This window comes from Hyla sarda, chromosome 4, assembly GCF_029499605.1.
Source record: "Hyla sarda isolate aHylSar1 chromosome 4, aHylSar1.hap1, whole genome shotgun sequence".
In the NCBI taxonomy this organism is placed as follows: domain Eukaryota; kingdom Metazoa; phylum Chordata; class Amphibia; order Anura; family Hylidae; genus Hyla; species Hyla sarda.
Genome location: NC_079192.1, coordinates 308054393 through 308079608, shown reverse-complemented (window position 1 = coordinate 308079608; position 25216 = coordinate 308054393). Strand labels below are relative to the sequence as shown.

Genomic DNA, 25216 nt, shown 5'->3' with positions numbered 1-25216 from the left:
CAACAACTCCCAGCATGCAGAGACAGCTGTTTGCTGTTTGGGCATGCTAGGAGTTGCAGTTTTGCAACAACTGGAGGGCCACAGTTAGAGATCACTACCAGTGATCTCCAAACTGGGACTCTCCAGCTGTTGCAAAACTACAAATCCCTGCATGCCCTAACAACTGTCTGGGCATGCTGGGAGTTGTAGTTTTGCAACATCTGGAGGGTTACAGTTTAGAGACCACTGTATAGTGGTCTCAAACTGTACCCTCCAGATGTTGCTAGGCAACTTAACCGGCTTCCGTCGGATCCAGGGAGCCAGCCACACGACATCGCCGAACTCCGATCTCCTCCACCGATCATCGCCCGCAGCCTCGCCCGCGGGGTTAGTGGATCTTCGGCGTCGGTCCTCTGTCGTTTCCCCGTTCTGCCCCGCCTATTGTGGGTGGGCAGAACGGGGAAACCGAAAGTAAAGCCCCCTGATCTGCTATTGGTGGTCGTGCCTAGACCACCAATAGCAGGGGTAGGAGGGGTGGCACCCCTGCCACCTCACTCCTATGCCTTCAGGGGGATAGTGGGTGTCTTGGACAATCGTGATCCCCCTTATATTCCAGGTCACCGGGTCACCATAGACCCGTATGACCCGGAATCGGCACAAATCGCAAGTGTGAATTCACTTGCGATTTGCGGTGATCGCCAACATGGGGGGGTCTGATTCCCCCTGGGGCATTTGCGCGGGGTGCCTGCTGATAGATATCAGCAGTCACCCCCGTCCGGTCCCAGCCCGGCACGCGGCAAGGACCGAAATTCCCACGGGCGCACAGGTACGCCCTTGGTCCTTAAGTACCATGGAGAAAAGGCGTACCTGTACACCCTTGGTCCTTAAGGGGTTAAAGGAATAGTCCAATGTAGAAAATGTATCCCTTATCCAATGAATAGTGGATAAGTGTCTGATCACGGGGGTCCAACCGCTTGGACAACCCCCTCGCCCACCCCTCTCCAATCTCCTGTACTGCATCAGGCTCTCCTTGCATACAGAGTGGGGGTTGGCACATGCCCTCCATGGATCTGTATGCAAAGTTTTTTGAAGGGGCAGATGCCAAAATAAATTTTTGCCTTGGGTGAAAATAAGCCTAGATACTCCTTTACCTGTTTGATATATTTATTTATTTTATTATTAACCAGATAGCACTGCAAATGATAGCCTCTAAACCCATTGAAGACCACCTTACACCTTGTCAACACCTTCTTGTTCTTTCTGGCTACACCATAAAAAGCATTCTTAGTTCAGCCAAAGTTCAGCCAAATTTTGTCCACTGTGTATCGCCACCATGAGACAAAATATGCATCATACATGAAGCATACGCTTTAATGTGCAATGTGTAACAAGGATCCCCAAACCATCCTGTGCCATTCATAACACTTCATGGACCCCCTCAGGCATCAGGGCCCTTGTGTGACTGTTACCTCTGCATCACTATAGCTAGGGTTCCAAGCATGCAATTAAAAGGGGTACTCCACTGCCCCATCATTCTGAACATTCTGTTCAGAATGCTGGGTGCAAGCAGCGGGGGTTACCTCGTATTGGCCACTACCCTTGTGACGTTACGCCACGTCCCCTCAATGCTAGTCTCTGGGAGGGTACTTGGCATGCACCACGCCCCTCCATGGACTTGCTTTGATTGGGCGTGGCATCGTGTGACGTCACAAGGGGTGTGGGCATGACGTCACAACCCCAGCAGCTCGCACCCAGTGTTCAGAACAAAATGTTTGAATGCTGGGGCAGTGGAGTACCCTTTTAATGTGACTGCAAAAAGTTAACCGCATACGTTTTTTCTACTTTACTATTTACTAGGGAGAAGGAAAAAACCTCTGAAGATTACATCAGGGCATTCGCGTCACACACCGCTCATCATCCACACTTTGTAACAAATTCTAATAGAAGAAGTACTCAGACAAGGTAAAAATGTAATTAATGTGAAGTTTATTATATTTTATATGTATTTTAAATGTGTTGTTACCTAAAATCATTCATGAAGAGCGTACAGCAGCGCTCAGGACAAGAAGAGCATACAGCAGCGCTCAGGACAGGAAAACACCCCATAATAGGAAATCCATGGCTGCTGTATGGCCCTTCCTCTGGGCATACTAAGGGAGGATTACGCTAAAACATGACTACAAATGTGTTTGTAGTGATAGTGTGTAGGGGATGAATGTGTATGTAGTGATAGTGTGTAGGGGATGAATATGTGTGTAGTGATAGTGTGTAGGGGATGAATGTGTATGTAGTGATAGTGGGAAGGGGATGAATGTGTATGTAGTGATAGTGTGTAGGGAATGAATGTGTATGTAGTGATAGTGTGTAGGGAATGAATGTGTATGTAGTGATAGTGTGTAGGGGATGAATGTTTACTTAGTGATAGTGTGTAGGGGATGAATGTGTATGTAGTGATAGTGTGTAGGGGATGAATGTGTATGTAGTGATAGTGTGTAGGGAATCAATGTGTATGTAGTCATAGTGTGCAGGGAATCAATGTGTATGTAGTGACAGTGTGTAGGGGATGAATGTGTATGTAGTGATAGTGGGAAGGGGATGAATGTGTATGTAGTGATAGTGTGTAGGGAATGAATGTGTATGTAGTGATAGTGTGTAGGGAATGAATGTGTATGTAGTGATAGTGTGTAGGGGATGAATGTTTACTTAGTGATAGTGTGTAGGGGATGAATGTGTATGTAGTGATAGTGTGTAGGGAATCAATGTGTATGTAGTCATAGTGTGCAGGGAATCAATGTGTATGTAGTGACAGTGTGTAGGGGATGAATGTGTATGTAGTGATAGTGTGTAGGGGATGAATGTGTATGTAGTGATAGTGTGTAGGGAATTAATGTGTATGTAGTGACAGTGTGTAGGGGATGAATGTGTATGTAGTGATAGTGTGTAGGGGATGAATGTGTGTGTAGTGATAGTGTGTAGGGGATGAATGTGTATGTAGTGATAGTGTGTAGGGAATTAATGTGTATGTAGTGATAGTGTGTAGGGAATTAATGTGTATGTAGTGACAGTGTGTAGGGGATGAATGTGTATGTAGTGATAGTGTGAAGGGGATGAATGTGTATGTAGTGATAGTGTGTAGAGAATGAATGTGTATGTAGTGATAGGGTGTAGGGAATGAATGTGTATGTAGTGATAGTGTGTAGGGAATGAATGTGTATGTAGTGATAGTGTGTAGGAAATTAATGTGCATGTAGTGATTAGAGATGAGCGAATCGAAGCTGACAAACCCAAATTCGTTACGAGTTTCATGAAATATTCGATTCACAACAAATTTGAATATCTCCGCAATTCTATTGCGCAAATCGCTTAATTAAACTGCATTTTACAGCGTTCCAGGCTAAAGGAGACCTAAAATGGCGGATACACATGTCACTTCATGGGGCACGGGATTATGGGAGGGTGGGAAAGTACAACGGGAAGGGAGGTAGGCGGGATGACCCTGAATCACATGCGAGATGCATCCTATCATCATTCATTGACCCCTGTGATGTCACAGCCCTATATAATCCCCAGCCATCTTGTGGCTGCTCATTTCATGCCATATACACTGCAGAGATAGGGCGGACTGCGTGTCTGTGTGTGTTACACAGACACGCTGAATTGCTTATACCACAGCGTTCCACTGCCAACTGCTATTTAAATCAGCGTTGTGGACAGAGAGAAGTGCAGTGCTTTGCTTGTTCTGACTGAGAAGGATTTTTACGCCATAAACCTCCCATTCACTTTATTGAGCATTTCATCAGAGAGGGCAGATAGCTTTTCGTTGCCTCATACAAATAAACAAGGGGATGAATGTGTATGTAGTGATAGTGTGTAGGGTATGAATGTGTATGTAGTGATAGTGTGTAGGGGATGAATGCGTATGTAGTGATAGGGTGTAGGGAATGAATGTTTATGTAGTGATAGGGTGTAGGGAATGAATGTGTACGTAGTGATAGTGTGTAGGAAATTAATGTGTATGTAGTGATAGTGTGTAGGGAATGAATGTGTATGTAGTGATAGTGTGTAGGGAATGAATGTGTGTGTGGTGATAGTGTGTAGTGAATGAATGTGTATGTAGTGATAGTGTGTAGGGGATGAATGTATATGTAGTCATAGTGTGTAGAGAATGAATGTGTATGTAGTGATAGCGTGTATGGAATGAATGTGTATGTAGTGATAGTGTGTAGGGGATGAATGTGTGTGTAGTGATAGTGTGAAGGGGATGAATGTGTATGTAGTGATAGTGTGTAGGGAATGAATGTGTATGTAGTGATAGTGTGTAGGGTATGAATGTGTATGTAGTGATAGTGTGTAGGGAATCAATGTGTATGTAGTGATAGTGTGTAGGGTATGAATGTGTATGTAGTGATAGTGTGTAGGGAATGAATGTGTATGTAGTGATAGTGTGTATGGAATGAATGTGTATGTAGTGATAGTGGGAAGGGGATGAATGTGTGTGTGGTGATAGTGTGTAGAGAATGAATGTGTATGTAGTGATAGGGTGTAGGGAATGAATGTTTATGTAGTGATAGTGTGTAGGGGATGAATGTGTATGTAGTGATAGTGTGTAGGAAATGAATGTGTATGTAGTGATAGTGTGTAGGAGATGAATGTGTATGTAGCGATAGGGTGTAGAGAATGAATGTGTATGTAGTGATAGTGTGTAGGAGATGAATGTGTATGTAGCGATAGGGTGTAGAGAATGAATGTGTGTGTGGTGATAGTGTGTATGGAATGAATGTGTATGTAGTGATAGTATGTAGGGAATGAATGTGTATGTAGTGATAGTGTGTAGGGGATGAATGTGTGTGTAGTGATAGTGTGAAGGGGATGAAGGTGTATGTAGTGATAGTGTGTAGGGAATGAATGTGTATGTAGTGATAGAGTGTAGGGTATGAATGTGTATGTAGTTATAGTGTGTAGGGGATGAATGTGTATGTAGTGATAGTGTGTAGGGTATGAATGTGTATGTAGTGATAGTGTGTAGGAAATGAATGTGTATGTAGTGATAGTGTGTAGGAGATGAATGTGTATGTAGCGATAGGGTGTAGAGAATGAATGTGTATGTAGTGATAGTGTGTAGGAGATGAATGTGTATGTAGCGATAGGGTGTAGAGAATGAATGTGTATGTGGTGATAGTGTGTATGGAATGAATGTGTATGTAGTGATAGTATGTGGGGAATGAATGTGTATGTAGTGATAGTGTGTAGGGAATTAATGTGTGTGTGGTGATAGTGTGTAGAGAATGAATGTGTATGTAGTGATAGTGTGTAGAGAATGAATGTGTATGAAATGATAGTGGGTGGGGGATGAATGTGTATGTAGTGATAGTATGTAGGAAATGAATGTGTATGTAGTGATAGTGTGTAGGAGATGAATGTGTATGTAGTGATAGTGTGTAGAAAATGAATGTGTATGTAGTGATAGTGTTTATGGAATGAATGTGTATGTAGTGATAGTGTGTAGGGAATGAATGTGTATGTAGTGATAGTGTGTAGAGAATGAATGTGTATGTAGTGATAGGGTGTAGAGAATGAATGTGTATGTAGCGATAGGGTGTAGAGAATGAATGTGTGTGTGGTGATAGTGTGTATGGAATGAATGTGTATGTAGTGATAGTGTGTAGGGGATGAATGTGTATGTAGTGATAGTGTGTAGAGAATGAATGTGTATGAAATGATAGTGTGTGGGGGATGAATGTGTATGTAGTGATAGTATGTAGGAAATGAATGTGTATGTAGTGATTAGAGATGAGCGAATCGAAGCTGACGAACCCAAATTCGTTACGGGTTTCATGAAATATTCGATTCACAACGAATGCGAATATCGCAGCAATTCTATTGCGCAAATCGCTTAATTAAACTGCATTTTACAGCGTTCCAGGCTAAAGGAGACCTAAAATGGCGGATACACATGTCACTTCATGGGGCAAGGGATTATGGGAGGGTGGGAAAGTACGACGGGAAGGGAGGTAGGCGGGATGACCCTGAATCACATGCGAGATGCATCCTATCATCATTCATTGACCCCTGTAATCCCCAGCCATCTTGTGGCTGCTCATTTCATGCCATATACACTGCAGAGATAGGGCGGACTGCGTGTCTGTGTGTGTTACACAGACACGCTGAATTGCTTATACCACAGCGTTCCACTGCCAACTGCTATTTAAATCAGCGTTGTGGACAGAGAGAAGTGCAGTGCTTTGCTTGTTCTGACTGAGAAGGATTTTTACGCCATCAACCTCCCATTCACTTTATTGAGCATTTCATCAGAGAGGGCAGATAGCTTTTCGTTGCCTCATACATATCAACAAGCTGCCTGAACTTCATGAACCTTATCACAGGAGGCAGGGAAGAATTTTCAGCGCAATTCTGTGTATTTTTTTCACAAGAAATCATCTGCTGGTTATAATAGTCTATAGACGGTATAAAAACCAGTTCACACCATTCTTAACACTCTGTGACAGAGTGCAATTTTGGGTTTAATCCCAGTTTTAAATTTTTTTTTGTTGTGCTGCACTGCTGTGTCCTGCTGCTGTTCACAAATATGTTTTTTCAGTGGACTTTAGTGCATTTGTCTGCCCTCATACGTGCATACCACATACTACATCAAAGCAGTCTACTATTTTCTATCTGTAACAAGTCTAGATATTGGGAAAGTCCTGGCAAAAGTAATCACCGGCTGGTGTTTTACAAAAATACATTGTTTTTGGGCGTATTGTTGGGCATTTTTTGCACTCATATGTGCATACCCCATACGTACATCTAATTAGTGTACCATTTTGTACCTGCTAATCTGTGAAAGGTCTACATACTGTGAAAGTCCAAGCAACAGTACTCACCGGCTGGTGTTTTACAAAAATACTGAGTTGTTTGGCATATTGTAGAGCATTTTTTTGCCCTCATACGTGTATACCACATACCTACATCTAAGTAGTGTACTATTTTCTAGCTTTTAATTTTTCAAGGGCATACATACTGTGAAAGTCCAAGCAACAGTACTCACCGGCTGGTGTTTTACAAAAATACAGAGTTTTTTTGTGTATTGTTGCGCATTTTTTGCCCTCATACGTGCATACCACATACGTTCATCTAATAAGTGTACCATTTTGTACCTGTTAATCTGTCAAGGGCCTACATACTATGAAACTCCAAGCAACAGTACTCACCGGCTGTTGTTTTACAAAAATACAGATTATTTTGGCATATTGTTGAGCATTTTTCTGCCCTCATCAGTGCATACCACATGCATACATCTAATTAGTGTACCATTTTGTACCTGTTAATCTGTGAAAGGCCTACATACTGTGATAGTCCAAGCAACAGTACTCACTGGCTGTTGTTTTACAAAAATACAGCGTTTTGTTTTTTCGTATTGTTGCGCATTTTCTTGCCCTCATGCGTGCATACCACATACATACATCTAATAAGTGTACCATTTTGTACCTGTTAATCTGTCAAGGGCCTACATACTGTGAAAGTCATAGCAACAGTATTCACCGGCTGGTGTTTACAAAAATACTGAGTTTTTTGGCGTATTGTAGTGCATTTTTCTGCCCTCATCAGTGCATACCACATACCTACATCTAAGTAGTGTACTATTTTTTACCTGTTAATTTGCCAAGGGCCTACATACTGTGAAAGTCCAAGCAAAATTACTCACCGGGTGGTGTTTTACAAAAATACAGAGTTTTTAGGCGTATTGTAACGCATTTTTCTGCCCTCATCAATGCACACCACATACGTACATCTAAGTAGTGTACCATTTTGTACCTGTTAATCTGTCAAGGGCCTACATACTGTGAAAGTCCAAACAATAGTACTCACCGGCTGGTGTTTTACAAAACTTACAGAGTTTTTAGGCTCATTGTAGAGCATTTTTCTGCCCTCATAAGTGCACACCACATACGTACTCACCGGCTGGTGTTTTACAAAAATACTGAGTTGTTTGGCATATTGTAGAGCATTTTTTTGCCCTCATACGTGTATACCACATACCTACATCTAAGTAGTGTACTATTTTCTAGCTTTTAATTTGTCAAGGGCATACATACTGTGAAAGTCCAAGCAACAGTACTCACCGGCTGGTGTTTTACAAAAATACAGAGTTTTTTTGTGTATTGTTGCGCATTTTTTGCCCTCATACGTGCATACCACATACGTTCATCTAATAAGTGTACCATTTTGTACCTGTTAATCTGTCAAGGGCCTACATACTATGAAACTCCAAGCAACAGTACTCACCGGCTGTTGTTTTACAAAAATACTGATTATTTTGGCATATTGTTGAGCATTTTTCTGCCCTCATCAGTGCATACCACATGCATACATCTAATTAGTGTACCATTTTGTACCTGTTAATCTGTGAAAGGCCTACATACTGTGATAGTCCAAGCAACAGTACTCACTGGCTATTGTTTTACAAAAATACAGCGTTTTGTTTTTTCGTATTGTTGCGCATTTTCTTGCCCTCATGCGTGCATACCACATACATACATCTAATAAGTGTACCATTTTGTACCTGTTAATCTGTCAAGGGCCTACATACTGTGAAAGTCATAGCAACAGTACTCACCGGCTGGTGTTTACAAAAATACTGAGTTTTTTGGCGTATTGTAGTGCATTTTTCTGCCCTCATCAGTGCATACCACATACCTACATCTAAGTAGTGTACTATTTTTTACCTGTTAATTTGCCAAGGGCCTACATACTGTGAAAGTCCAAGCAAAATTACTCACCGGGTGGTGTTTTACAAAAATACAGAGTTTTTAGGCGTATTGTAACGCATTTTTCTGCCCTCATCAGTGCACACCACATACGTACATCTAAGTAGTGTACCATTTTGTACCTGTTAATCTGTCAAGGGCCTACATACTGTGAAAGTCCAAACAATAGTACTCACCGGCTGGTGTTTTACAAAACTTACAGAGTTTTTAGGCTCATTGTAGAGCATTTTTCTGCCCTCATAAGTGCACACCACATACCTACATCATAGCAGGCTATTATTTTGTATCAGTGAATCTGTAACAAGTCTAGGTACTGGGAAAGTCCAGGCAAAAGTAATCACCGGCTGGTGTTTTACGAAAATAAGTTTTCCAAGTGTACTATACATCCTTTTTTTTCTGTCATGTGTGCATACCACATAGCTACATCTACGTAGTGTACTTTTTTGAACATGTTAATCTGCAACAAGCCTACATACAGTGAAAGGCGTGTAGTGAAGCATATTTTACTCCCCTTGTGTACACACTAAGTATGTCAGGCAGTGAAGTGCCAGGATGTGCTCAGAGGAGTGTCAGAGTCCTAAATTTATCAGACAGAGGTCGCAGCAGACTAGGGGCGAGTGGCAGCAGAAGCCGCAGTGAGAGGCAGAACTCCATGATGATGAAGCCGATCGCACTTGGGATCCGGGTGCAGAGGGGGCTTCATCATCATCAGCAGAAGAGGGTTGCAGGTTGCCCCTGAGGCAGCAGATGAGCCAGCAAGGTGGTAGCATGGTTGGCAGTCAGCATAGTGGCAGAAGTGGAAATTCAGGAGCCAAACGTGCCCAGGGTAGACCAACTGCTTCGCGGAAGCCTACCTTCCCAGGAGGTAGTGGAACAGGGGTTCCTTGAGATGGCGGTAGTAGCAGTCAATTATTGCGCACTGTTGGTGGTAAAATCAGATACTCGTGGTATGGCAGTTTTTCATCAAGCATCCGGAGGAAGTTAACACAGCCACATGCAAGATATGTCGGTAGAAGGTGAAGCGTGGACAGGGTAGCATTGTTGGCACCACAGCCCTGCGTCAACATATGATGCACCAGCATAAAGCGGCCATGGACAACCGTGGCTCAGATGTGGTGGTCCAGCCTGCGACATCACCCAGTGGCACGCCACTCCCTCCTTCAGCCAGCCAAGGGTCCACCACCTCAGGTGAAGGGAGCTGTGTGTCATACCCTCCTTCTGTCGCATTCATCCAATGGCGCAGAAGCTGAATGTCCTCCTTTCCAAGTTGCTGGTGCTGCAGTCCCTCCCATTTCAAGTGGTGGACTCTGCACATTTCAGAGAATTGAGGGCTTGTGCTAACCCGAGGTGGAGAGTCCCAAGTCATAATTTCTTTGCAAAGAAGGCAGTACCAGCCCTGCATAAGTTTGTACAAGAGAAGGTGTGCCAGTCCTTGAGCCTGTCGGTGTGTTCAAAAGTGCACAGCAGCGCTGACGTGTGGAGCTGTAACTACGGGCAGGGACAATACATGTGATTTTACGGCCCACTGAGTAAATGTGGTTCCTGCACAGCCACAACAGCAACTTGAACAGGTCACACCGCTTCCTCCTCCACGCTCTCGCTCTCAGTCAGTTGGTCCAGTTGGTGACAGTGCGCAACTCCGCCTCCTCACCCTCCACCGTGTCCTCGGCCTCCACTTCACGTTCAAATCTCAGTGGCCCTTCATCGTACCATGTGTGTAGGGCACGGCAGTGTCACACTGTTCTTCACATGGTTTGCCTTGGCAAACGGAGTCACACAGGGGAGGAACTGCTAAAATTCAATCGTCAAGAAATCGGAGTATGGCTTACTCCACAAAAACTGGAAATGGGAACCATGGTGACCGACAACGGGAAGAACATTGTGTCCGCGCTGCGACAAGGAAGTGTGAAACCTGCGCCCTGCATGGCACACGTGTTGAATCTGGTTGTCAAGCACTTCCTGAAGTCTTCACCACATTTGCAAGACGCCCTAACATTGGATGACCTAAAGCGGTTCACAGCATTGAACTTTGTTAGCGATCCAGTGATTTCATATTATCATCCTCTATGGGAACAAAAAAAAAAGTGTAAAAAAGAATTATAAAAAAAATAAAAGGATAAATGTGAATAAGCCCCACCCTTAATAAAAGTGTGATTCACACTAACATCCCCCCCCCCCCACATACTCTTTTTTTAAAATAAGATAATGTAAATGTGGTGCTGGGAGCGTAATGGTGTCTAGAGTGTTGCGGTAATAGTGTTGGGTCTGGTGGTATTAACCCTTGAGTGTCCTGACGCCAGGCTGCGGTTTCCTCAATAGTAATGTTCCTACTGCAAACCGTCCCACAAACGGCAGGGAAAAATAACAGAATGTCCATAACAGATTTTATGAAGTACACTGATGAAACTTTACTCGAAGATTTTATGCAACAGTATTGAACTTAACAGTCTCTTCAAGAGTGAACGGGGATACAGGTTTGATGGGACTTGGAAGAAATGATGTTTTGATGCTGATGGGACTTGGAAGCAATGATCTTTTGATACTAGCCACTGTGCTACTATTTTAGAATATTTGAGCTGATAGTAGTCACACAGGATTCAGTAGTTTGAGCCTTGGTAACGCACGTTTTGTGGCTGCGGGATGTTAGGCTTCAGGCCTAGCTTGAATTGATGCTGATGCTGAGATGTTGTGCTTGCTTGATAATCCGGTACTAAGAGAGTGAATTTAGTGGCTGCAGCCCCTTATATATTAAGAGGGCTGGACAAAGCTCATTGGTCAGCAAACCTGTAAGTTATGAACCCAGTGAACTCTGGGTACATCACATGACCTCGAAAGGTCCTTAAGCATTTTATACATGACAACTGTGTATCACGTGACCACTATGGTCTTTTACATATATTTCCTCTACATTAAATTAATATGTACACACTTTACTTAAGACTACTAGGGGTATGCCCTACAGGAGAGCCCTATAGACATGGAGGGATTCTAGCTGTGGGGACCTTAGACAAGGGACAGGAACAGGTCCTGTACCGGGACACCACATAAACAAAAATAAATGTAAACATTTGTGGTATTATCTAGTAAACTAATAAAATTTTATTTTTATAAAACCACTTGGTCAATGAAAATTAGCCTAGATACTCCCTTACCTGTTTGATATATTTATTTATTTTATTATTAACCAGATAGCACTGCAAATGATAGCCTCTAAACCCATTGAAGACCACCTTACACCTTGTCAACACCTTCTTGTTCTTTCTGGCTACACCATAAAAAGCATTCTTAGTTCAGACAAAGTTCAGCCATATTTTGTCCACAGTGTATGACCACCATGAGACAAAATATGCATCATACATAAAGCAGACGCTTCAATGTGCAATGTGTAACAAGGACCCCCAAACCATCCTGTGCCATTCATAACACTTCATGGACCCCCTCAGGCATCAGGGCCCTTGTGTGACTGTTACCTCTGCATCACTATAGCTAGGGTTCCAAGCATGCAATTAAAAGGGGTACTCAACTGCCCCATTGTTCTGAACATTTTGTTCAGAATGCTGGGTGCAAGCTGCGGGGGTCATGACGTAATGGCAACGCCCCTTGTGACATTACGCCACGTCCCCTCAATGCTAGTCTCTGGGAGGGTGCTTGGCATGCATCACGCCCCTCCATAGTCTTCCGTTTAGGGCGGCGTGGCATGGCTTGACATCACGAGGGGCGTGGCCATGATGTCACAACCCCAGCAGCTTGCACCCAGTGTTCAGAACAAAATGTTTGAACGCTGGGGCAGTGGAGTACCCTTTTAATGTGACTGCAAAAAGTTAACCGCATACGTTTTTTCTACTTTACTATTTACTAGGGAGAAGGAAAAAAAACTCTGAAGGTTACATCAGGGCATTCGGGTCACACACCGCTCATCATCCACACTTTGTAACAAATTCTAATAGAAGAAGTGACTCAGACAAGGTAAATAAATGTAATTAAATGTGAAGTTTATTATTATATTTTATATGTATTTTTAATGTGTTTTTAATGTGTAAGTCCCTACTGAGTTGATCCAGGGGAAGGCAAAAAACCCTCATACTAGAGGTAAAAATTCCTTCCCGACTCCAAATATGGCAGTCAGAATAAATCTCTGGATCAACGTTCTGTCCCTATAAATCTAGTATACATAACCGGCGATGTTATTATTCTCCAAGAATGCATCCAGACCCCTTTTGAACTCTTTTACAGAGTTCACCATGACTACCTCCTCCGGGAGAGAATTCCACAGTCTCACTGCTCTTACAGTAAAGAACCCCCGTCTGTGGTTGCGTAGAAACCTTCTTTCCTCTAAACGTAGAGGATGCCCCCTTGTTATAGATACAGTCCTGGGTATAAATAGATCATGGGAGAGATCTCTGAATGGTCCCCTGATATATTTATACATAGTTATTAGGTCTCCCCTAAGCCTTCTTTTTTCTAAACTAAATAAACCCAATTCTGATAATCTTTCTGGGTACTGTAGTCCTCCCCTTCCCCGTATTAACCTGGTTGCCCGTCTTTGAACCCTCTCCATCTCCACTATATCTTTCTTGTACACTGGTGCCCAGTACTGTACACAGTATTCTATGTGTGATCTGACTAGTGATTTGTACGGCAGTAGAATTATTTCCTTGTTGTGGGCATCTATGGGCATCTATGCCCCTATTACGCTATAACATGACTGCAAATGTGTATGTAGTGATAGTGTGTAGGGGATGAATGTGTATGTAGTGATAGTGTGTAGGGGATGAATGTGTATGTAGTGATAGTGTGTAGGGGATGAATGTGTATGTAGTGATAGTGTGTAGGGAATGAATGTGTATGTAGTGATAGTGTGTAGGGGATGAATGTGTATGTAGTGATAGTGTGTAGGGGATGAATGTGTATGTAGTGATAGTGTGTAGGGGATGAATGTGTATGTAGTGATAGTGTGTAGGGGATGAATGTGTATGTAGTGATAGTGTGTAGGGAATGAATGTGTATGTAGTGATAGTGTGTAGGGGATGAATGTGTATGTAGTGATAGTGTGTAGGGGATGAATGTGTATGTAGTGATAGTGTGTAGGGGATGAATGTGTATGTAGTGAAAGTGTGTGGGGGATGAATGTGTATGTAGTGATAGTGTGTAGGAAGATGAATGTGTATGTAGTGTTAGTGTGTAGGGAATGAATGTGTATGTAGTGTTTGTGTGTAGAGGATGATTGTGTATGTATTGATAGTATGTGGGGGATGAATGTGTATGTAGTGATAGTGTGTAGGGAAAGAATGTGTATGTAGTGATAGTGTGAAGGGAATGAATGTGTATTTAGTGATAGTGTGTAGAGAATGAATGTGTATGTAGTGATTCTGTGTAGGAGATGAATGTGTATGTAGTAAAAGTGTGTAGGGAATGAATGTGTATGTATTTTGTGTTTGTGATTTGTGTACAGTGATTTAGTGTGTGCATTTATTGTAACAATAAATATACTATAAGGGCACGTTCCCTCTTGGCGTGTATGCAGAATACTTCACGCTGTGCAAAATCTGTAGCAGCAGCGGGAGATACGCTGCGTATCCCTCGCTCACCATACACACAAGGCTTTCTTGAGGCAGCCCTTTGTTTGCAGTGAGTTTTGGAGGTGGAGCCCCGCCTCCAAAACTCACTGCGCACATAGGGCTGCCGCCAGAAAGCCTTGTGTGTATGTGAGCGAGGGATATGCAGCGTATTTCCCGCTGCTTCTGCAGACTTTGCGCAGCGTCAAATACGCTACGTATATGCCAAGTGGGAACGTGACCTTAAGAATACATCTAGGGCGGCTTGGTCTTCATCCGTTCTGTTCTTCTTTCTTCGTCCTTCTTCGCTTGGTGTTCTCTTCCCCGGCAAAAGGCTGCAGATCGGTGATACAGATGGAGCAGGCGGGAGGGATCCACCATGGGCCTCTCGGGATGTATTCTCCAGGATCCCTCCGGTACCAGCGTATGGCCCAGCCGTGATGTTCCTTCCGCTCTCTCTTCCATGCCCAGTACTCGGGGTCTTGTGCCATGATCTAGAATTAATCACAATATACATTGTTATAATAAACACAGACTTTCATTCCTAGTGTATAGTTTTTATTTTATGTCACTGACCCGATCACAGGTGTCTCTGGTCACCCAAGCGTGGAATCTCATCCGGAGGAGCAGCAGGTTCCGCAGGTGTAGCATCCAGGTCTTCATCGCCGTCCACATCGGTCCAAGGGCCCAGGGGTAGATCTCGCGTCGAAACATCTCATCCTCTTCAAACTGGTTGGCAAGAAACCTAAAAGGAAGAAAAAATAAATAAATAAAAATTATACACATTACACAAGAGAAAGAGGAGAAGAACCATTGGTAGTAATATTACAATACAGAGTGCCCGGTATATATATATATATATATATATATATATATATATATATATTTATATGTATTTATATTAATGTTTATAAATATATATATATATATTTATGTATTTATATAGATATGTGTATATATATATATATATATATATATATATTTATTTATATAGATGTGTATATATGCAATAACATTAATAAAAACTCACAGCGCTGGAAAGAAGTAGGTGTTATATTCCTCCGTACGCAGGTTGGCTCTTCGGAAGTAGATGAGGACCATGGCCAGGAGATACTAGAGGGAGAAGAAGAGTTAGAGGCTGGTAATACATTTCTTATCTAAATACATTCTATTATACAGTACCTGTATGTCTCCAGTATATCCCTGTATTTACTTCTATCTGTACAACATCTATTCTTTCCCTTTATATACTACCTTGTCCGCGATCTTATAGCAGCTGTCCCTGCCTAGAAATAGCTGGATGTGTCCTTCATCTACAAAAATAACAGAGATATCATTATTTTCATTTATTCAATCAATATCTTCTATACTATATATAACAATTCTACATATAATATACATATACATGTGTGTATACAGTCACTGACACATTATACACTATATTCCATACTATACATTGTACAGAAGCACCAGAGCAGGAGAGAGAAGGTTCTGTAGAGGGTACATTATCTTTCCTGAAGAACATGGACCTCAGTATTAGGGCTATGATAATATTGATCTTTATTTAATCCATAAAGGGCATAAATCACCTATTATTCCTAAATGGTTTGGAATAACGTGCTTTAGCACCCTTTAGGCAGCATATAGAGCCCCCCTTTAGGCATCACATAGTTAGATTCCCCCCTTTAGACAGCACATAGATTCCCCCATATTAGGCAGCACATAGTTAGAGCCTCCCTTTAGGCAGCACATAGTTAGATCCCCCACTTTAGGCATCACATAGTAAGATTCCCCCATGTTAGTCAGCACATAGTTAGAGCTCCCCTTTAGGCATCACATAAGATTCCCCCATATTATGCAGCACATAGTTAGAGCCCCCCTTGAGGCAGCACATAGTGGGATTTGAACCCAACCGAACATTAGGAATGTTGAATTCCAACGTGTCGGGCTGTCACAAATCAAGCAGCTCACTGGCATGGTCAGAGCAGGTATATCACCTACACTGCGCATTGGGTAAACCTGGTGACGGCTGCCATTCATGGAATGCGTGGTTCTGGTAGCATGAGAGGTGCCCGAAGCTAAGCTAGAGGAGGAGTAGAATGGTGCGTCAAGGTTCCGAGCGGAAGCTGTAGTAGATTTGGTGTCTTGTGATAGCCAGTCAACTAAGTCCTCAGAACTTTGGGGGTTCAGGGTACGTGGCCTCTGATGACTGGCCATTCTAGGGCCAAAGGGAATCCCAGCACCACGACGGCCCCTGCGGGGTGGCCTTCCTCTACCTGTAATTTTTTGGTTAATTTGCACAACTGTCACACCTAATGTGATTTGCACTAGGGTGACACAATTTGCCCTGCAGGCAAAATAAATGGCAACTGTGACGTTAACTGACAGTGACGACTGATTTTATTTAACAGCCAAAAAAGTTTTTTTTTATTTGCACAACTGTCACATCTAATGGGATTTGCACTAGTGTGACAATGAGCAAAAAAGCTTGCTAGCGGAGTTCCCCTTTTAAGCAGTGGTCCTCAAACAGGGTGCCTCCAGCTGTTGCAAAACGCACGGACTGATATCTTTCAGCCCTTTGAATACTGTAGTAGTTAGTTGCTTGAAGGAACTTAAGTTTTATACTGAAGTACCCCTTTTAACCAGCGGTTCCCTCCCAACCAGGGTGCCCCCAGGTGTTGCAAGACACACGGACTGATATCTTTCAGCTCTTTGAATACTGTAGTAGTTAGTTGCTTGAAGGAACTTAAGTTTGATTCAGGAGTACCCCTTAATACCAGCGGTTCCCTCCCAACCAGGACTGATATCTTTCAGCCCTAAAAAGGGCTTTTTTGGGTGCTGTCCTTAAAGCAGATGTTACACTAGTGCTTTAGAAGTAAACTAGACCCTGAATACACCACCTAGCAGCAACCTAGCTATCACTTTCCTTATACAGCAGGAGCAGCTTCTCTGACCCTCCACTTTCTAAGCCTGCAGCATGCAGAATGAGGCTAAAATGGTGTCCGTGCAAGAGGTAGGAGGGTCTGGAAGGGAAGGACTGCTGCTGATTGGCTGTAATGTGTCTGCTGACTCTGACTCACAGGGTCAAAGTTTACTGCAAGGTTAAAGTATAGGGGGCGGATCGAACTTCACATATGTTAGCCCGGCGAGGCGAACGTGAACATGCTAAATTCGCCGGGAACTTTTCGCCGGCGAACAATTCGCGACATCTCTAAACGTAAATATGTATTTTTTAATTCTTATTTAATTATATATGTATTTAATTAATTTAAAATTTTGGGTGACAGGGACATGTCTACAATTGGGGCAACTATCTACCTCCTGGAGGGCACCTGTCTATACTGTGGGAAAAATGCCTACGTTTGGGGAAACCTATCTACACTGGGATCAACTACCTGCCTCCTGGAGGGCACCTGTCTATACTGGGAACAGCTATCTACCTCTGGGGGGGAATCTATCTACACTGGAGACAACTACCTGCCACCTGGAGGGCAGCTGTCTACACTGGGAACAGCTATCTACCTCTGGGGGGGAATTTATCTACACTGGAGGCAACTACCTGCCTCCTGGAGGGCAGCTGTCTACACTGGGAACAGCTATCTACCTCTGGGGGGGAATTTATCTACACTGGAGGCAACTACCTGCCTCCTGGAGGGCAGCTGTCTACACTGGGAACAGCTATCTACCTCTGGGGGGGGGGGGGGGGGGATCTATCTACACTGGAGACAACTACCTGCCTCCTGGAGGGCAGCTATCTACCTCTGGGGGGGAATCTATCTACACTGGAGATAACTGGAGACAACTATGCGAATATCGGCACACTGGAGATATAATTGCGCATGCGCACTATGCGAATTTCATTACAAATTTTCGCATGGAAAAAAAACAAAAAAACATAGTGAAATATTGCAAATTCGAATATGTCCCCTGCCGCTCATTACTACTGTCTACCTCTGGCGGAAACCTATCTACACTGGAAACTACTATCTACCTCCTGGAGGGCACCTGTCTACACTGGGAACCACTATCTACCCCTTGGCAGAACCTATCTACACTGGGGGCAATTATCTATCTCCTGGGGGGGGGGGGGGGGGCATCTTTAAGGGGATAAGAACACTTTATTTTATCATGTGATTAAATATTATACTTTTTGTCATTGAAAGAAAAATGTATTGTTACCCAGGAGTCTGTAAAAAGCGGCTCGTTCCTCCGGCTGTAGGATGGCGTCATCAGTGGTCTCCCTGCGGTTGTTGTCCGTCTGCTCCCTCTTCTTCTTTGGCTCGCCGTCCGTCTCCTCCTTTGGCTGGTCCTCCGTCTTCTCCGTCTCCTCCTGGGTGGCAGATGCTGAACTGTGATAGAAGAGATAACATCTATAGTATTGGGCCTCATGCACCCGACCAAATAATGGGCCATCCCGGTTATAAGGAGCCATAATATGACACCATGGAAGTCTATGAGACCATATGGTACAACATTATAATCTCGTTACATCAAGCCACGCCCCCTCCATTCATGTCTATGGGAGGGGGCGTGGCAGAATGCCGGGCGTCTGTACAGATCAGTGGAGTACCCCTTTAAGGGTCCCTAGTCTTGCCCACCATATTTTCAGTGCTATCATAAGGCAATGCGAGTCTACCGTGCAGGGATCAATATGATAGTCGGGCTCCTGCTGGAGCTACAAGGAGCGGAGGAACCTCTTCTAGTAGATTAACCCTTCATATACATCAGTCAAATCCTGACAGCTGCATGTGAGGAGTTTCCACACTGATCGCTGTCAGTCCCTTTGTAGGGCTCTTAAAAATAAAATGTAAATAAAAAAAAGCATCAACTTTTTCTGAAAACAACATAAAAAATTTAAAAAACATATTGAGTTTCGCCACATTCATAATGACCCAAATAATAAAATAATTGAATTATTCATGCTACACATTGAATGCTGTAAAAAAAAATGTAAAAAATCTAAAAGAAAAAACGCCACATCCCCTCCATGCATGTCTATGGGAGCCGTCACCCCCTTGCCATAGACATCGAAGGGGGGGCGTGACATCACTAGGGGGAATGGCGTGACATCACGACCACTGCCGCCAGAACTTGGCATTTGTTCAGAACACGGGGTGTCACGGGTCAGTGCGCAGAGGTCACGGGTGTCCCAGCGATAGGGGATAGGGTGCCCATAGCAACCAATCAGCTTGCTTCTTTCATTTTTAACAAGGCCTCTGCAAAGTGAAAGAAGTGATCTGATTGGTTGCTATGGGTTACTGGGCAACTTGTCCTCTGGACAGGTTTTGATAAATCTCCCCCATGATGCCTAGCGGTGGAGTACCCCTTTAAGTATTGCCACATGCAGAAATGTCCAATGGTAACAAAACTGCACGGTTAATGGCGTAAATGTAAAAAAATAGCAGAATTGCAGATTTTTGGTCACTTCATGTACCAGAAAAAAATGTATAAAAAGCGATCGAAAAGGCCTAAAAATAGTGGCATTATCGAAACAAAAATAGTGGCATTATCACGTATAACACTGGGTCAGAAATCACATTTACCATTGAAGAGGCAGTTATCATATATATTAAAGAGACTTTCCAGTGGTTTTCTGGGACATTTACATTTATGGTCTATCCACTGCTGTCAAATCTTAGTTCCATTAAATTGAATGGGGGCTGTGCTGCAGTGACCTGGCACCAGCATTTCAGAATGACCCAAAATCTCTTCTCTATCTCCCGTCATTGGAGGAGATTTATCCAAACCTGTGTAGAGGAAGAGTGGTGCAGTTGCCCATAGCAACCAATCATATTGCTTCTTTCATTTTTTAAAAGAAGCAATCTGATAGGTTGCTATAGGCAACTGCACCACTCTTCCTCTGCCCAGGTTTGGATAAATCTCCTCCATTGTTTATATGTGAAAACCATCATGGGGGGAGATTTATCAAAACCTGTCCTGAGGAAAAGTTGCTGTGTTGCCCATAGCAACCAATCAGATCGATTCTTTCATTTTTGAAAAGGCCTTTGCAAAATGAAAGAAGCTATCTGATTGGTTGCTATGGGCAACTCAGCAGCTTTTTGTCTGGACAGGTTTTGGTAAATCTCCCCCCATGGCTCTGCCAAACAGCTGTAGGGCAGAGGTGAGGTGCCTGGTGTTGGTCCACCACCAACAACACATTAATAGCCAGTCCTGAGGATGGACCATAAATGGAAAAGTCACAGAAAACTTCTTAATCTAAATTCCTCTGGTGGTATGATACATATAGCTGCCCAACTATAATAACATTGGGGGCAGTTATCACATATAACATTAGGGGAGCAGTTATCACATATAACATTAAGGGGGCAGTTATCACATATAACATTAGGGGGGCAGTTATCACATATAACATTAGGGGGGCAGTTATCACATATAACATTAGGGGGGCAGTTATCACATATAACATTTGGGGCAGTTATCAGATATAACATTAGGGGCAGTTATCACATATAATATTAGAGGGGTAGTTATCACATATAACATTAGGGGCAGTTATCACATATAATATTAGAGGGGTAGTTATCACATATAACATTAGAGGGGCAGTTATCACATATAACATTAGGTGGGTAGTTATCACATATAACATTAGGGGGGCAGTTATCACATATAACATTAGGGGGGCAGTCATCACATATAACATTAGGGAGGCAGTTATCACATATAACATTAGAGGGCAGTTATAACATATAACATTAGTGGGGCAGTTATCACATATAATATTAGGGGGGCATTTATCACATATAACATTAGGGGGGCAGTTATCACATATAACATTAGGGGGACAGTTATCACACATATCATTAGGGGGGCAGTTATCACATATAACATTAGGGGGGCAGTTATCACATATAACATTAGGGGGGCAGTTATCTCACATAACATTAGGGGGGGAAGTTATCACACATAACATTAGGGGGGCAGTTATCACACATAACATTAGGGGGAAGTTATCACGTATAACATTGGGGGCATTTATCACATATAACATTAGGGGGGCAGTTATCACATATAACATTAGGGGGGCAGTTATCACATATAACATTAGGGGGGCAGTTATCACATATAACATTAGGGGGGCAGTTATCATATATAACATTAGGGGGGGCAGTTATCACATATAACATTAGGGGGGCAGTTATCACATATAACATTAGGGGGGCAGTTATCACATACAACATTAGGGGGGCAGTTATCACATACAACATTAGGGGGGCAGTTATCACATACAACATTAGAGGGGCAGTTATCACATAGAACATCAGGGGGGCAGTTATCACATACAACATTAGGGGGGCAGTTATCACATATAACATTAGGGGGGCAGTTATCACATACAACATTAGGGGGGCAGTTATCACATATAACATTAGGGGGCAGTTATCATATAAAACATTAGGGGGGCAGTTATCACATATAATATTAGGGGTGCAGTCATCACATATAACATTAGGGGGGCAGTTATCACATATAACATTAGGGGGGCAGTTATCACATATAACATTAGGGGGGCAGTTATCACATATAACATTAGAGGGCAGTTATAACATATAACATTAGTGGGGCAGTTATCACATATAACATTAGGGGGGCATTTATCACATATAACATTAGGGGGGCAGTTATCACATATAACATTAAGGGGGCAGTTATCACACATAACATTAGTGGGCAGTTATCACATATAATATTAGGGGGGCAGTTATCACATATAACATTAGGGGGGCAGTTATCACATATAACATTAGGGGGCAGTTATCACATATAATATTAGGGGGGCAGTTATCACATACATTATTAGGGGGGCAGTTATCACATATAACATTAGGGGCAGTTATCACATATAACATTAGGGGGGCAGTTATCATATATAACATTAGGGACAGTTATCACATATAACATTAGGGGGGCAGTTATCACATATAACATTAGGGGGGCAGTTATCACATATAACATTAGGGGGGCAGTTATGACATATAACATTAGGGGGGCAGTTATCACATATAACATTAGGGGGCAGTTATCACATATAACATTAGAGGGGCAGTTATCACATATAACATTAGGGGGGCAGTTATCACATATAATATTAGGGGGGCAGTTATCACATACAACATTAGGGGGGCAGTTATCACATATAACATTAGGGGCAGTTATCACATATAACATTAGGGGGGCAGTTATCATATATAACATTAGGGACAGTTATCACATATAACATTAGGGGGGCAGTTATCACATATAACATTAGGGGGGGAAGTTATCACATATAACATTAGGGGGGCAGTTATCACATAGAACATTATGGGGGCGGTTATCACATATAACATTAGGGGCAGTTATCACATATAACATTAGGGGGGCAGTTATCATATATAACATTAGGAACAGTTATCACATATAACATTAGGGGGCAGTTATCACGTATAACATTAGGGGGGCAGTTATCACATATAACATTAGGGGGGCAGTTATCACATACAACATTAGGGGGGCAGTTATCACATATAACATTACTGGGGCAGTTATCATATATAACATTAGGGGGGCAGTTATCACATATAACATTAGGGGGGCAGTTATCACATACAACATTAGGGGGGCAGTTATCACATATAACGTTAGGGGGGCAGTTATCATATATAACATTAGGGGGGCAGTTATCACATATAACATTAGGGGGGCAGTTATCACATACAACATTAGGGGGGCAGTTATCACATATAACGTTAGGGGGGCAGTTATCATATATAACATTAGGGGGGCAGTTATCACATATAACGTTAGGGGAGCAGATATCACATATAACATTACTGGGGCAGTTATCATATATAACATTAGGGGGGCAGTTATCATATATAACATTAGGGGGGGCAGTTATCACATATAACATTACTGGGGCAGTTATCATATATAACATTAGGGGGGCAGTTATCACATATAACATTAGGGGCAATTAGCATATACACTAGTAGCAGTTATACATGGAGGCTCAGTAGTGCGGTTGCACTGCACATGACAGTTTATGGGACATGCTCAGTGCAAACGTTAGAAAAGAAAAAAAACATCATAGACAGTACTGGGGGAGATTTATCAAAACGTTTGGCTGAGAATAGTGTTGCAGTTACCCATAGCAACCAATCAGATTTTTTAATTTCTTTTTTTAAAAAGGCCTCTGAAAAAGGGGGGAAGCTGATTGGTTGCTATGGCAACTGGTCAACATGTTCTCTACATTTTTGATAAATCTTCCCCTAGTGGATGGCAGAAAAACAACTCTTAGTTTTTGAAGACTGTCTGTAAATGTATCCCTATAAAATGGTGTAGTGATGTGTCCTTTATACTTACCACTCCTCCTCATAAAGGGCTGTCAGTTCTCTCTTCCTCTTCCTCATGGTGTCGCCTCTTCTTTTCTTCTCTTCCTCGCCGCCTCCTCCTCCTCGCCTCTCCTCCTCCTCGCCTCTCCTCCTCCTCGCCTCTCCTCCTCTCCTCTCCTCCTCTCCTCTCCTCCTCTCCTCTCCTCCTCTCCTCCTCCGCCTCCTCTCCTCCTCCGCCTCCTCCTCTCCTCCGCCTCCTCCTCTCCTTCGCCTCCTACTCGCCTCCTACTCGCCTCTCCTCCTCTCCTCAAAATCTGTAGAAATTGATGGGGGTCGCTGTCCAAAAAAGTCACTTCTCGCAGAGAAATAAGGAGCCGGTCTCAACTCTAGAAGAGCAATCGCAGACTGGCACCAACTGTCATTTTCTGTTGTTGTTTATTTGTAAAACCCTGCGATCCTATTGGTCGATGGGTCTGGCTATTGGATAGTGCAGTACAATATGTTACATGGGCCTGCGCTATGATTGCATCGTCCCAATGAACTGATGGTTGAAAAACAGCAACATTGGAAGCCAAAGTTAAAAAATACATAAAAACCTCAACATAAAAGTCATGATAAAAATGTGCTATGTGATATGTTATCCTGAGCACTCAATGTATCTGTTATAAAGGACACGAGATGAATGAGATTCATTATTTCATAGTAATATAAACTAGAAGTAGCATTTCTTACTTGGGATGGGAAAATCTATATAGTTTTACACATTCCCGCTATAGGTCACATGGGGATGTCCTGGGAAGGAGTAACCAGCATTGGAGCGAGATTGTGATGACATCCCACTCCATACCATGGGGGGAATCTTCAGCCTTGGGCCAGATAATATCCCTATTACGCCTATGAACCCTTTAGATCCCGAAATCAAAGTTGATTGTGGGACCTAAAGCCGTTCATAGCATCAAACTTTGTTAGCGATCCAGTGATTTCATATTATAGTCCTCTTAGGAACAAAAAAAAAAGTGTAAAAAATAATAATAAAAAAAAAAAAATATTATAAATGTGAATAGGCCCCTCCCCTAATAAAAGTGTGAATCACACTGCCCCCCAACCCCCCACACACACTTTTTTTTAAATAAGATAATGTAAATGTGGTGCTGGGAGCGTAATGGTGTCTAGGGTGTTGCGGTAATAGTGTTGGGTCTGGTGGTATTAACCCTTGAATGTGGTGACGCCAGGCTGCGGTTTCCTCAATAGTAATGTTCCTACTGCAAACCGCCCCACAAACGGCAGGGAAAAATAACGGAATGTCCACAGCAGATTTTATGAAGTAAACTGAACTTTACTCGAAGATTTTATGCAACAGTATTGAACATAACAGTCTTTTCAAGAGTGAACGGGGATACAGGTTCCTCACAGGTTTGATGGGACTTGGAAGCAATGATCTTTTGATGCTAGCCACTGTGCTACTATTTTAGAATATTTGAGCTGATAGTAGTCACACAGGATTCAGTAGTTTGAGCCTTGGTAACGCACGTTTTGTGGCTGCGGGATGTTAGGCTTCAGGCCTAGCTTGAATTGATGCTGA

The 25216-nt window shown here is 42.8% G+C and overlaps 1 protein-coding gene and 2 long non-coding RNA genes across 5 annotated transcripts in view; 2 read left to right on the top strand and 1 right to left on the bottom strand.

Moving 5' to 3' along the window:
• The first annotated feature begins 1834 nt into the window (after positions 1 to 1834).
• Positions 1835 to 14762, top strand: LOC130369479 (uncharacterized). The gene is made up of 3 exons (XR_008892773.1): positions 1835 to 1941; positions 12604 to 12710; positions 14634 to 14762. It is a non-coding gene; the product is annotated as an uncharacterized LOC130369479 (long non-coding RNA).
• On the bottom strand, positions 14494 to 23810 carry LOC130369475 (speedy protein 1-B-like). 3 transcript variants are annotated; one of them, XM_056574804.1, is made up of 5 exons: positions 23666 to 23810; positions 18479 to 18648; positions 15330 to 15612; positions 14876 to 15044; positions 14494 to 14793 (listed from the first exon to the last, which is right to left on the bottom strand). In XM_056574804.1, the coding sequence occupies exons 3-5, from the start codon at positions 15398 to 15400 to the stop codon at positions 14572 to 14574; spliced, it is 462 nt and encodes a 153-aa protein (XP_056430779.1). In that variant the 5' UTR covers positions 15401 to 15612; positions 18479 to 18648; positions 23666 to 23810; the 3' UTR covers positions 14494 to 14571. The 3 variants fall into 3 exon arrangements, with proteins under 3 accessions (XP_056430779.1, XP_056430781.1, XP_056430780.1); XM_056574806.1 differs by lacking the exon at positions 23666 to 23810 and adding an exon at positions 19843 to 20083; XM_056574805.1 differs by lacking the exon at positions 23666 to 23810 and adding an exon at positions 19906 to 20082.
• Positions 20385 to 25216, top strand: part of LOC130369480 (uncharacterized) — a 30607-nt gene continuing 25775 nt past the window's right edge. The window contains exon 1 of the long non-coding RNA XR_008892774.1: positions 20385 to 20531. This is a non-coding gene — a long non-coding RNA (uncharacterized LOC130369480). The remainder of the gene's footprint in view (positions 20532 to 25216) is intronic.

Excerpts from the sequence above, each read along its gene's own strand:
- LOC130369475 (XM_056574804.1), bottom strand. The coding sequence starts at position 15,400 with ATGGTCCTCATCTACTTCCGAAGAGCCAACCTGCGTACGGAGGAATAT. Across the intron at positions 15,045-15,329 it reads ACCTACTTCTTTCCAGCGCT|GTTTCTTGCCAACCAGTTTG; the intron begins GTGAGTTTTTAT and ends TCTTCCTTTTAG. Across the intron at positions 14,794-14,875 it reads CCAGAGACACCTGTGATCGG|ATCATGGCACAAGACCCCGA; the intron begins GTCAGTGACATA and ends GATTAATTCTAG.